Raw genomic sequence first — 13,663 nt, 5'->3', positions numbered from 1 at the left:
ACTCAAATTATCCCATTCTTTGCATTCAAAGGATTTAATTAAATATGTGACTCTGCATTAATTTTCATATAACACATTTAATATATTACTAAAATAAAATGTTTGTCAGTTTTAAGAGGGATTTAAGTGTTTTAAAGGCACAGTCTACACCAGAATTTTTATTGTTTAAAAAGAGAGTTAATCCCTTTATTACCCATTCCCTAGTTTTGCATAACCAACACAGTTATATAAATGTTTTACCTCTGTGATTACCTTGTATCTAAGCCTCTGCAAACTGCCCCCTTATTTCAGTTCTTTTGACATACATCCATTTTAGCCAATCTGAGCTGACTCACTGGAACTCCACGTGCGTGATCAGTGTTATCTATATGACACACATGAACTAATAACCTCTAGTGGGGAAAAACTGTTAAAATGCCCTGAGAGAAGAGGCGGCCTTCAAGGGCTTAGAAATTGGCATATGAACCTCCTAGGTTTAGCTGTCAACTAAGAATACCAAGAGAACAAAGCAAAATTGGTGATAAAAGTAAATTGGAAAATTGTTTAAAATTACATTCTCTATCCGAATCATGAAGGTTTATTTTGGACTAGACTGTCCCTTTAAATGTTGGTTTATTCATAGTTCTCATGTGTCCCTCCTTTTAGTATTTAAATGGACAGTGAGGTCATGATTCCGATAGAGCATGTGTTCTGAAACAACTTTCCAATTTACTTTTATGTAATTTGTTTCATTCTTTTGGTATCCTCAGGAGCAGCAGTGTATTTCTGGGAGCTTGCGACTAAGTGGTGGCTGCATGTATATGGCTCTTGCCATTGACTTCACCTACCTCCCAACACTGCATTTTTGCTCCCAGAACAGATACCAAGAGTAAATCATATTTGATATACATCAATTGGAAAGTTGCTTAAAATTGTATGCTGTATCTGAAGCCTGAGAGAAAAATTTGGGTTTTTGTGTCTAAGAATTTCAGTATAATTGTTCCACTTAAATCCTAGGACATAGAGACAGGAATATAATTCTGCTGTTGTTTACTGATTGACTAGTGTATTTGTCAGTGTTTTATAATATCTGAGGTTCATTATCTTGATCATCTAATATTTTTTCTTGCTGCAGGGGTCCTGAAGATACTTGTTTTGAATGTGGTGTTTTCCCAGCTATCCTCAGCTTTCCACTAGATTATCCACTAAGCCCTCCAAAAATGAGATTTACTTGTGAGATGTTTCATCCAAACAGTAAGTGTTTAGATTACTGAACCCATGTTAACTCTATGCTTGAAAACAGTTTATTTATTGGGGACTTTTGTTTGGGAAACACTGCTTGAGCCCCCAGTAAAATATCACCTGAGGTACATTTCTAAACCATGCCTAGACTCCACTCAACTTCTATTTTAGGTCTCTGCAACCTCACACATAGAAACCTAAATTTTGATGGCAGATAAGAAACATAGGCACAGTTTGTATGCCCATATTTCCTACAAATGTAAGCTTTATTAGTTCATACAATAACTTATGCTTAGCCCAGACATTCTTGACATCCCCGCACTGTTTGTTTTACCACCTCTAATGGAAGTTTTATTCTAGGAATCATCTACCCTTTCTGTGACTACAACCTTTAAACTTGAGATCATGACGACTTGTCCTGGTATTGCTTTTTTGTGAAAAACGGTTACATCCTCAGCTTTATTAATATACTTTAACATTTTTATCACATTATCTCCCATTTCTCCCCCCTAAGTTTTTTTTTTTTAAAACATATTTAAATAAGATTTTTTTATATATGTACATGCACCATTTCAGTATCCTTCTTTGAAGAGATTTAAATGTATACCCTTCAGAAAGAAAGGCCTCATCTTAAGTATTGTGTGCAGTTCTGGATGCCATAACTAGTGGTCAGTATGATTGACATCTTGTGCTGTTTGCTGCATGAGACTGTGGGTGGAATTGCACAATAGAGCTCTTGTGGAATATTAACTCTTGCCATGCGATGCTGCATCTCAAGTGGAGATTGCAGGTGGACAGGTTTTGTCCTCCAGTTTTGATACATTTTCCCCAAGCTTGTAATAAACCTAGATATTAACTATACATTATTACTGTTATTATTATTCTAAAAAATAGTATATAAAACATGTTGGTGTATGTAACATCTAACATGTCACACATATGTGATATATTTAGAAAAATAAGCTGCAGTTTCAGTCATTATATTGATAATTTTCTGTTTATCAAAAAGCAACCTAATTTCATGCTGTGATTTATCTTGACATTTCCCCTTCATATCCATGTAGGGTGCAGTTTATTTAAAGAGCATTAAATACAGTAGAATTTAATAATCAAGACATACACAATAAAAAGAAAATGTACTTAATTTGAATCTGAAATGATCAGAAAAAAAATTAATCCAACCCCCCGTATTATGTGACGGCCATCAGCCAATCACAAAATGCATATACTATATAACGGGCACTTAAGCATACGCTTAGTAGGAGCTGGAGCCTCAAGTGTGCATATAAAATAAATGTGCATGTTTTGATAACGGAAGTATATTGGAAAGTTGTTTTTTTTAATTGCTTGCTTTATCTAAAACATTTATTTTGATTTCAGTGGCCCTTAAAGAATGCTAATGAACATGCTGTACAGCATAAGATTATTGTGCAGATACCTTTTTATATACAATCCATTATAGCAATTTACAACCCTTCCTTATGTCTTTGGATTCATCCTCATACAGGTGTATGCCCCTACGTTTTTCCCTCTAAAGTATTAAACATTTTAGCTTCTATATTACAGTGGTGTAGTGGTATTTGTCCTTTTATTTCAGGAAATGATTGTACTGTGTATTGTTCTCAATATTCTAGGAAGGAGACAATGAGGCCCAAACAGCAAGGTGAAGGTAACACCTGCTTTTTAAATTTCTTCAGGAGGTTGGCAGAGCAGCAAGGGAAATGTAACAGTTACCTGGAGAGAAGCAGAGGAGCCAGTGTCAGATCCAGCTCTTAGGTCTTTGAGCCCCATGTTCCGTAGGCAGGTGGTGTTGCCTCCACCTTGCTTCTTGGGTGGCCTAATGTAGAAAGTTGCTGCTTAGGCTAAAGTAATGCAGAAATTTAAAACGCAGATGTTACTACATTAGTTTAGAAAGACACATGAAAATGCTCAGGGCTTTACAAGCCATGTATCCTGCAAAACTACTTGTTTTGTGTTTATAATTAATATTGTGCAGTTTTATTTTTGAATTAAGTTTTATTTTGTATTTTTTTAATATACTGTTTATATATATATATATATATCCCCTTTATCATCATGAAGAACACAAGTGCAGTACACACATATATAGTGGTTAAAATACATCTAATCAAACTTAGTGTATACCTCATTCAATCATAGTGGCGCCAAACTATTGTATTGGAACGGAAACATGCATTCCACAGTCTCGCGAAACCGGAAGTGCCCTAACGTCACTTCCGGTAGTGTTAAATGTATAAATATTCCATATATCGTAACCCAAACATTGTGTATGCAAAATTTTAGTACATAACATTAGCGATGTCAGTCTTGTATCCCCTGACAGCAATATTATTACTCTCAGGATTAATCAAAGTAAAAGTTAAATTAAATAAAATGCAGATTGTGAAGCGACACGGTTTGTGTACCCTGTAACCATGGTTACCAAGAAGCCGGACCAGGTGTTATTCACTATGTTGCTTCAGCGTGTTTATGATGGTCATGGTTGTACACCTAATCCCTATTACTATATTCATACCTTCACAAACTCTGCGTGTTAATATATGTGTATAGTGATCTAACTCAAAATATCGGAATCTCCCGATTCAGTTTAACATTATCACCCATGCTAATGTAGTGTTATGTTATACCACAACTGTGCAACCATATACCTCCACAATACAAGGTGAGAAACTTCTCTCTAAACCTATTGACTTACTTAATTCTAAACCTATGTACACTGTTATGTAAGAATATCTATATATTATACTCACTTAAAAACAAAAAATACAAAAACTACAGATATTCTGTTGCCTTATCTCACTCCAATGCCATATCTTGACATTAACCCAATTGTGGGTTTTTGATTGAATCGGACATGTGTGCTACTTGTCTAGGAGCAACTTTGCACATGAGGACTGATTGGATCATATTGGCCTATAGGTGTATCTTTTGTATGCCATATACAGTAAAAGTACCACCCTATATGTCTTGTACTCATATAACAGAGTGAAATGTACACACAGATATGTTATGGTGAAATAACGCTATTTGCTGACTCTGACCCCCACAACAAATAATGATGTTTCTAGTATTTGCTATCGAGTGACTGCCCGTATTAGCCCCCTCCATATGTTATTTTAGTGTGGACGTTAAACAGATATATACCCCCTTTGAGGTGTCATCCTAGGGTACCTCCGCCACACTTGGCCCATAAACCTCTCGTAACATTAAGGAGTACTAGCTAAGGAGACTGCACCCATGTTATGTGGTACACTTCCTAACTTATGGAGGTCCCAAATCAAATTGTCAAGTCCCAGATATAATTCGGCTCCTACTGTGACCAAGAGAGTACAATGTACAGAGTGACTTCCTACCCAATTGTGTTCCACCTGTAGTGTCTGGAGCTTATTCAGGCTCCAATCACATACTGGTTATTGGTACTCCAAGGGTATGGCCACCTTGCAACGTAGGCATGTCGCCCCTCTTTCCCAACCAGGACTTACAGTTTAAGGAATTGCACCCCAGGTATGTGTTACCCTCTTATCTTAAATCAGTAGTTTGAAGTCTGGTGCAGCATTTAATCCTCCTGGGTGTATAGTGCCCAGTCTGTAATATCCACTGGGACTCCCGGATCAATAGTGCTTTATTCCTGTCACCTCCCCTCTCCAACTTCGGCACATGGTCGATCAGTATATATTGTATAGATGATACTAAGTGTGCCATCACTGCACAATGCCTCGCAACCGGTTGCTCCGATTCGCCTTTTTCGAGGGCTTGCCGAATCGCCTGCCTATGGTTTGCCATTTGTTCACTTAAAGTTCCTATCGTCTTGCCAACGTGGACCACCTTGTACAGCAAACCCACTGACAGGAATTTCATTGTGTAGTGATGGCACACTTAGTATCATCTATATGATATATACTGATCGACCACGTGCCGAAGTTGGAGAAGGGAGGTGACAGGAATAAAGCACTATTGATCCGGGAGACCCAGCGGATATACAGACTGGGCACTATACACCCAGGGGGATTAAATTGGGCACCAGACTTTAAACTACTGATTTAAGATGAGGGTAACACATACCTGGGGTGCAATTACTTAAATTGTAAGTCCTAGTTGGGTAAGAGGGGCAACATCCCTATGTTGTAAGGTGGCCGTAACCTTGGAGTACCAATAACCAGTATGTGATTGGAGCCTGAATAAACTCCAGACACTACAGGTGGAACACAATTGGGTAGGAAATCACTCTGTACATTGTACTCTCTTGGTCACAGTAAGAGCCGAATTATATGTTACTTGACAATTTGATTTGGGACCTCCATAAGTTAGGATGTGTACCACATAACCGGGGGTGCAGTCTCCTTAGCTAGCACTCCTTAATAGAGAGGTATATGGGCCAAGTGTGGCGGAAGTGCCCTAGGATGACACCTCGAAGGGCGTATATCTGTGTGAGGTCCACACTAAAATAACATATGGAGGGGGCTAATACGAGCAGTCTCTCAATAGCAAATACTAGAAACATCCTTATTTGTTGTGGGGGGTCAGAGTCAGCAAAAATTTCACCATGACATATCTGTGTGTACATTTCACTCTGTTATATGAGTACAAGACATATAGCCTGTGTATATATGTGAATTGTCAGTGTAGAACTTATACTGTATATGGCATATCAAAAGATACACCTATAGGCCAATATGATCCAATCAGTCCTCATGTGTAAAGTTGCTCCTAGACAAGTAGCACACATGTCCGATTCAATCAAAAACCCCAAAAATTGGGTTAATGTCAAGATATGACATTGGAGTGAGATAAGGCAACAGAATATCTGTAGTTTTTTGTTTTTAAATGAGTATAATGTATAGATATTCTTACATAACAGTGTACATAGGTTTAGAATTAATTAAGTCAATAGGTTTAGAGAGAGGTTTTTCACCTTGTATTGTGGAGGTATATGGTTGCACAGTTGTGGTATAATGTAACACTAGATTAGCTTGGGTGATAATATTAAAATGAATTGGGAGATTCCGATATTTTGAGTTATATCACTATACATATATATTAACACGCTGAGTCTGTGAAGGTATGAATATAGTGATAGGGAGTATCAGGGGATACAAGACTGACATCGCTATTGTTATTTACTAAAATTTTGTATACTCAATGTTTGGGTTACGATATATAGAAAATCTATGAATTTAACACTACCGGAAGTGACGAAAGAAGACTTCCGGTTTCACGAGACTGTGGAACGCATGTTGGCGTTTCAGTACAATAGTTTGGCGCCACTATGATTGAATGTGGTATGCACTAAGTTTGATTAGATGTATTTTGACCTTTATATATGTGTGTACTGCACTTGTGTAATTCATGCTGATGAAGGGGATTATATTTTTGAAAACGTTACAATACATTTTGTTAATTGTGCATTCGTCTGTTGGTATATTCGATTATGATTATATTTCTCCAACATAGGTGTGTCCGGTCCACGGCGTCATCCTTACTTGTGGGATATTCTCTTCCCCAACAGGAAATGGCAAAGAGCCCAGCAAAGCTGGTCACATGATCCCTCCTAGGCTCCGCCTACCCCAGTCATTCTCTTTGCCGTTGTACAGGCAACATCTCCACGGAGATGGCTTAGAGTTTTTTAGTGTTTAACTGTAGTTTTTATTATTCAATCAAGAGTTTGTTATTTTAAAATAGTGCTGGTATGTACTATTTACTCAGAAACAGAAAAGAGATGAAGATTTCTGTTTGTATGAGGAAAATGATTTTAGCACCGTAACTAAAATCCATGGCTGTTCCACACAGGACTGTTGAGAGCAATTAACTTCAGTTGGGGGAACAGTGTGCAGTCTCTTACTGCTTGAGGTATGACACATTCTAACAAGACGATGTAATGCTGGAAGCTGTCATTTTCCCTATGGGATCCGGTAAGCCATGTTTATTAAGATAGTAAATAAGGGCTTCACAAGGGCTTATTAAGACTGTAGACTTTTTCTGGGCTAAATCGATTCATTATTAACACATATTTAGCCTTGAGGAATCATTTATTCTGGGTATTTTGATATGATTATATCGGCAGGCACTGTTTTAGACACTTTATTCTTTAGGGGCTTTCCCTAATCATAGTCAGAGCCTCATTTTCGCGCCGGTATGGCGCACTTGTTTTTGAGGACAGCATGGCATGCAGCTGCATGTGTGTGGAGCTCTGATACATAGAAAAGTCTTTCTGAAGGCATCATTTGGTATCGTATTCCCCTTTGGGCTTGGTTGGGTCTCAGCAAAGCAGATTCCAGGGACTGTAAAGGGGTTAAATATAAAAACGGCTCCGGTTCCGTTATTTTAAGGGTTAAAGCTTCCAAATTTGGTGTGCAATACTTTTAAGGCTTTAAGACACTGTGGTGAAATTTTGGTGAATTTTGAACAATTCCTTCATACTTTTTCGCAATTGCAATAATAAAGTGTGTTTAGTTTAAAATTTAAAGTGACAGTAACGGTTTTATTTTAAAACGTTTTTTGTGCTTTGTTATCAAGTTTATGCCTGTTTAACATGTCTGAACTACCAGATAGATTGTGTTCTGACTGTGGGGAAACCAAGGTTCCTTCTCATTTAACTATATGTATTTTATGTCAAAAAAAAAATTTTAGTAAAAATGATGCCCAAGATGATTCCTCAAGTGAGGGGAGTAAGCATGGTACTGCATCATCCCCTCCTTCGTCTACACCAGTCTTGCCCATACAGGAGGCCCCTAGTACATCTAGTGTGCCAATACTCCTTACTATGCAACATTTAACGGCTGTAATGGATAATTCTATCAAAAACATTTTAGCCAATATGCCCACTTATCAGCGAAAGCGCGACTGCTCTGTTTTAGAAAATTCTGTAGAGCATGAGAACGCTGATGATATGGTTTCTGAAGGGCCCCTACACCAGTCTGAGGGGGCCAGGGAGGCTTTGTCTGAGGGAGAAATTTCAGATTCAGGAAACATTTCTCAACAAGCTGAACCTGATGTGATTACTTTTAAATTTAAGTTGGAACATCTCCGCGCTCTGCTTAAGGAGGTGTTATCCAATTTGGATGATTGTGATTATCTGGTCATTCCAGAACCACTATGTAAAATGGAAAAGTTCTTAGAGGCCCCGGGGCCCCCCGAAGCTTTTCCTATATCCAAGCGGGTGGCGTACATTGTTAGTAAAGAATGGGACAGGCCCGGTATACCTTTAGTACCTCCCCCCATATTTATAAAATTGTTTTCCTATAGTCGACCCCAGAAAGGACTGATGGCAGACAGTCCCCAAGGTCGAGGGGGCGGTTTCTACTCTACACAAGCGCGCCACTATACCCATAGAAGATAGTTGTGCTTTCCAAGATCCTATGGATAAAAAATTAGAAGGTCTGCTAAAGATGTTTGTTCAGCAAGGTTCCCTTCTACAACCAATTGCATGCATTGTCCCTGTCACTGCAGCCGCGTGTTTCTAGTTTGATGAGCTAGGAAAGGCGATTATTAGTAATTCTTCTTCTTATGAGGAGATTATGGACAGAATTCGTGCTCTTAAATTGGCTAATTCTTTCACCCTAGACGCCACCTTGCAATTGGCTAGGTTAGCGGCGAAAAAATTCTGGGTTTGCTATTGTGGCGCAGAGCGCTTTGGTTAAAATCTTGGGCAGCGGATGCGTCTTCCAAGAACAAATTGCTTGACATTCCTTTCAAGGGGAAAACACTCTTTGGCCCTGACTTGAAAGAGATTATCTCTGATATCACTGGGGGCAAGGGCCACGCCCTTCCTCAGGATAGGTCTTTTCAAGACCAAAAATAAACCTAAGTTTCGTCCCTTTCGCAGAAACGGATCAGCCCCAAGGGCTACGTCCTCTAAGCAGGAAGGTAATACTTCTCAAGCCAATCCAGCCTGGAGACCTATGCAAGGCTGGAGCAAAGGAAAGCAGGCCAGGAAACCTGCCACTGCTACCAAGACAGCATGAAATGCGGGCCCCCGATCCGGGACCGGATCTGGTGGGGGGCAGACTCTCTCTCTTCGCTCAGGCTTGGGAAAGAGATGTTCTGGATCCTTGGGCGCTAGAAATAGTCTCCCAAGGTTATTCTCTGGAGTTCAAGGGGCTTCCTCCAAGGGGGAGGTTCCACAGGTCTCAGTTGTCTTCAGACCACATAAGAAGACAGGCATTCTTACATTGGGTAGAAGACCTGCTAAAAATGGGAGTGATTCATCCTGTTCCATTAGGAGAACAAGGGATGGGGTTCTACTCCAATCTGTTCATAGTTCCCAAAAAAGAGGGAACGTTCAGACCAATCTTAGATCTCAAGATCTTGAACAAGTTTCTCAAGGTTCCATCGTTCAAGATGGAAACCATTCGAACGCTTCTTCCTTCCATCCAGGAAGGTCAATTCATGACCAAGGTGGATTTCAAGGATGCGTATCTACATATTCCTATCCACAAGGAACATCATCGGTTCCTAAGGTTTGCATTCCTGGACAAGCATTTCCAGTTCGTGGCATTTTCTTTCGGATTAGCCACTGCTCCTAGGATTTTCTCATAGGTACTAGGGTCCCTTCTGGCGGTGCTAAGACCAAGGGGCATTGCTGTAGTACCTTACTTGGACGACATTCTGATTCGAGCGTCGTCCCTTCCTCAAGTAAAGGCTCACACGGACATTGTCCTGGCCTTTCTCAGATCTCACGGATGGAAAGTGAACGTGGAAAAGAGTTCTCTATCTCCGTCAACGAGGGTTCCCTTCTTGGGAACTATAATAGACTCCTTAGAAATGAGGATTTTTCTGACAGAAGCCAGAAAAACAAAACTTCTAGACTCTTGTCGGATACTTCATTCCGTTCCTCTTCCTTCCATAGCGCAGTGCATGGAAGTGATAGGTTTGATGGTAGCGGCAATGGACATAGTTCCTTTTGTGCGCATTCATCTAAGACCATTACAACTGTTCATGCTCAGTCAGTGGAATGGGGACTATTCAGACTTGTCTCCGAAGATACAAGCAAATCAGAGAACCAGAGACTCATTCCGTTGGTGGCTGTCCCTGGACAACCTGTCACAAGGGATGACCTTCCGCAGACCAGAGTGGGTCATTGTCACGACCGACGCCAGTCTGATGGGCTGGGGCGCGGTCTGGGGATCCCTGAAAGCTCAGGGTCTTTGGTCTCGGGTAGAATCTCTTCTACCGATAAATATTCTGGAACTGAGAGCGATATTCAATGCTCTCAAAGCTTGGCCTCAGCTAGCGAGGGCCAAGTTCATACATCAACCATCAGGGGGGAACAAGGAGTTCCCTAGCGATGGAAGAAGTGACCAAAATCATTCTATGGGCGGAGTCTCACTCCTGCCACCTGTCTGCTATCCGCATCCCAGGAGTGGAAAATTGGGAAGCGGATTTTCTGAGTCGTCAGACATTGCATCCGGGGGAGTGGGAACTCCATCCGGAAATCTTTGCCCAAGTCACTCAACCGTGGGGCATTCCAGACATGGATCTGATGGCCTCTCGTCAGAACTTCAGAGTTCCTTACTACGGGTACAGATCCAGGGATCCCAAGGCGGCTCTAGTGGATGCACTAGTAGCACATTGGACCTTCAAACTAGCTTATGTGTTCCCGCCGTTTCCTCTCATCCCCAGGCTGGTAGCCAGGATCAATCAGGAGAGGGCGTCGGTGATTTTGATAGTTCCTGCGTGGCCACGCAGGACTTGGTATGCAGATCTGGTGAATATGTCATCGGCTCCACCATGGAAGCTACCTTTGAGAGACCTTCTTGTTCTAGGTCCGTTCGACCCACTCCAGCTGACTGCTTGGAGATTGAACGCTTGATCTTATCAAAGCGAGGGTTCTCAGATTCTGTTATTAATACTCTTGTTCAGGCCTGAAAGCCTGTAACCAGAAAAATTACCACATAATTTGGTATATCTGTTGGTGTGAATCTGCAGGATTCCCTTGGGACAAGGTTAAGATTCCTAAGAGTCTATCCTTCCTTCGAGAAGGATTGGAAAAAGGATTATCTGCAAGTTCCTTGATGGGACAGATTTCTGCCTTGTCTGTGTTACTTCACAAAAAGCTGGCAGCTGTGCCAGATGTTCTAGCCTTTGTTCAGGCTCTGGTTAGAATCAAGCCTGTTTACAAAATTTTGACTCCTCCTTGGAGTCTCAACCTAGTTCTTTCAGTTCTTCAGGGGGTTCCGTTTGAACCCTTACATTCCGTTGATATTAAGTTATTATCTTGGAAAGTTTTGTTTTTGGTTGCAATTTCTTCTGCTAGAAGAGTTTCAGAATTATCTGCTCTGCAGTGTTCTTCTCCTTATCTGGTGTTCCATGCAGATAAGGTGGTTTTGCGTACTAAACCTGGTTTTCTTCCAAAAGTTGTTTCTAACAAAAACATTAACCAGGAGATAGTTGTGCCTTCTTTGTGTCCTAATCCAGTTTCAAAGAAGGAACGTTTGTTGCACAACTTGGATGTAGTTCGTGCTCTCAAATTTTACTTAGCAGCTACTAAGGATTTCAGACAAACTTTGTCTTTGTTTGTTGTTTATTCTGGTAAACGGAGAGGTCAAAAAGCAACTTCTACCTCTCTCTCCTTCTGGATTAAAAGCATTATCCGATTGGCTTATGAGACTGCCGGACGGCAGCCTCCTGAAAGAATCACAGCTCACTCCACTAGGGCTGTGGCTTCCACATGGGCCTTCAAGAACGAGGCTTCTGTTGATCAGATATGTAAGGCAGCGACTTGGTCTTCACTGCACACTTTTTCTAAATTTTACAAATTTGATACTTTTGCTTCTTCTGAGGCTATTTTTGGGAGAAAGGTTTTGCAAGCCGTGGTGCCTTCCATTTAGGTGACCTGATTTGCTCCCTCCCTTCATCCGTGTCCTAAAGCTTTGGTATTGGTTCCCACAAGTAAGGATGACGCCGTGGACCGGACACACCTATGTTGGAGAAAACAGAATTTATGTTTACCTGATAAATTACTTTCTCCAACGGTGTGTCCGGTCCACGGCCCGCCCTGGTTTTTTTAATCAGGTCTGATAATTTATTTTCTTTAACTACAGTCACCACGGTAACATATGGTTTCTCCTATGCAAATATTCCTCCTTAACGTCGGTCGAATGACTGGGGTAGGCGGAGCCTAGGAGGGATCATGTGACCAGCTTTGCTGGGCTCTTTGCCATTTCCTGTTGGGGAAGAGAATATCCCACAAGTAAGGATGACGCCGTGGACCGGACACACCGTTGGAGAAAGTAATTTATCAGGTAAACATAAATTCTGTTTTTTGCACCCAGGCAGCTGGCATTCGGTGGGTTGGTCTGAAGATTGGATTGCAGTGATATATATATATATATATATGTCTAATTTTAAGTGCACTTACTGTTACAAATAGACAACAATCAGGGTGCTGCGTATAATGTATACATATATTGCATTTATCCTGTTTAAGAATAAAACACTGCACTCACAGGTCTTCATGAACAAATTCAGTTTAATGTCATCAAATTAACATTTTCGATATACAAATGCCCCAAACGTTTCGGTACTGGACTCGTACCTTTCTCAATGGGTGTTAAACCTGTGTCCTAATGTTCTCTATTAAACCCACACACCTGTTGCCTTAATATACCCTATGGTGCTAAAGTGCTACAGCATGTATCCCATGTCACTGGTGATTAATCACACCATTTGTAAAAAGAACACATGGCTAATTAACATAACCACGCCCCCAGTGACGAGACAACCCTTACATCACTGTTCATACATTCTATCGCGGTCAATACAAGCACTAGTAAAGCAGTTTCCAGGAACTTTCATTTACTCCTAAATTTAACAACAACCACATTTATAGTTAGATTCTACTCTCAATATAACGTATTATGAAGTTCTAATTTTTTAAAAGCTAGAAACACCTACCCTATGGAAATTTCATCCGCTTCATATCTGTTGCAGTATGGTAGAAATTTAATAACGGCGGAACACACACTCATTGGTCAGGACAGCCCAAGATGATATGATGAATACTGTAGATGGAGTTAAATACCGGCTGACAACCATTTTTCTTGATTGCAGAAAAAACCTAGATCATCCAATCATAGAAAGATCTGACTAAAGAAAACATTATAGTCCATCCCTCTATGGGTCACAGTATCCAATCAATAAATCCACGATGTTTCCAATTGCAGAATCTTCTTATGTCTGTCCCCATCTCTATTCAAAGGAGGCACATAATCAATTATCATAGTTCTCAGGCTAGCAGCAGTATGACCCGCCTGCATAAAGTGTCTGGCCAGTGGTTGATCCGATGTCTATCAATGGCTGATCTTATGGCATGGCGATGGTTAGCCACCCTCTCTCTAAATTTAGTTGAGGTCTTACCGACATAAACAAGAGAACACGGACATGCCAGAATATAAATCACGAAAGTGCTGGTGCATGACAATCT

At 40.5% G+C, this 13,663-nt stretch overlaps 1 protein-coding gene across 1 annotated transcript in view; it reads left to right on the top strand.

Annotated features, from left to right (window-relative positions):
- UBE2G2 (ubiquitin conjugating enzyme E2 G2) overlaps positions 1–13,663 on the top strand; it is a 162,501-nt gene that overhangs the window by 77,331 nt on the left and 71,507 nt on the right. Inside the window, exon 4 of the mRNA XM_053698763.1 lies at positions 1,115–1,233. Coding sequence (XP_053554738.1) covers positions 1,115–1,233 — 119 coding nt within the window. The remainder of the gene's footprint in view (positions 1–1,114; positions 1,234–13,663) is intronic.

Source organism: Bombina bombina, chromosome 1 (genome assembly GCF_027579735.1).
Source record: "Bombina bombina isolate aBomBom1 chromosome 1, aBomBom1.pri, whole genome shotgun sequence".
NCBI classification, from domain to species: domain Eukaryota; kingdom Metazoa; phylum Chordata; class Amphibia; order Anura; family Bombinatoridae; genus Bombina; species Bombina bombina.
The sequence above is the reverse complement of the archived record's forward strand: the minus strand, read 5'-3'. Positions and strand labels throughout refer to the sequence as shown.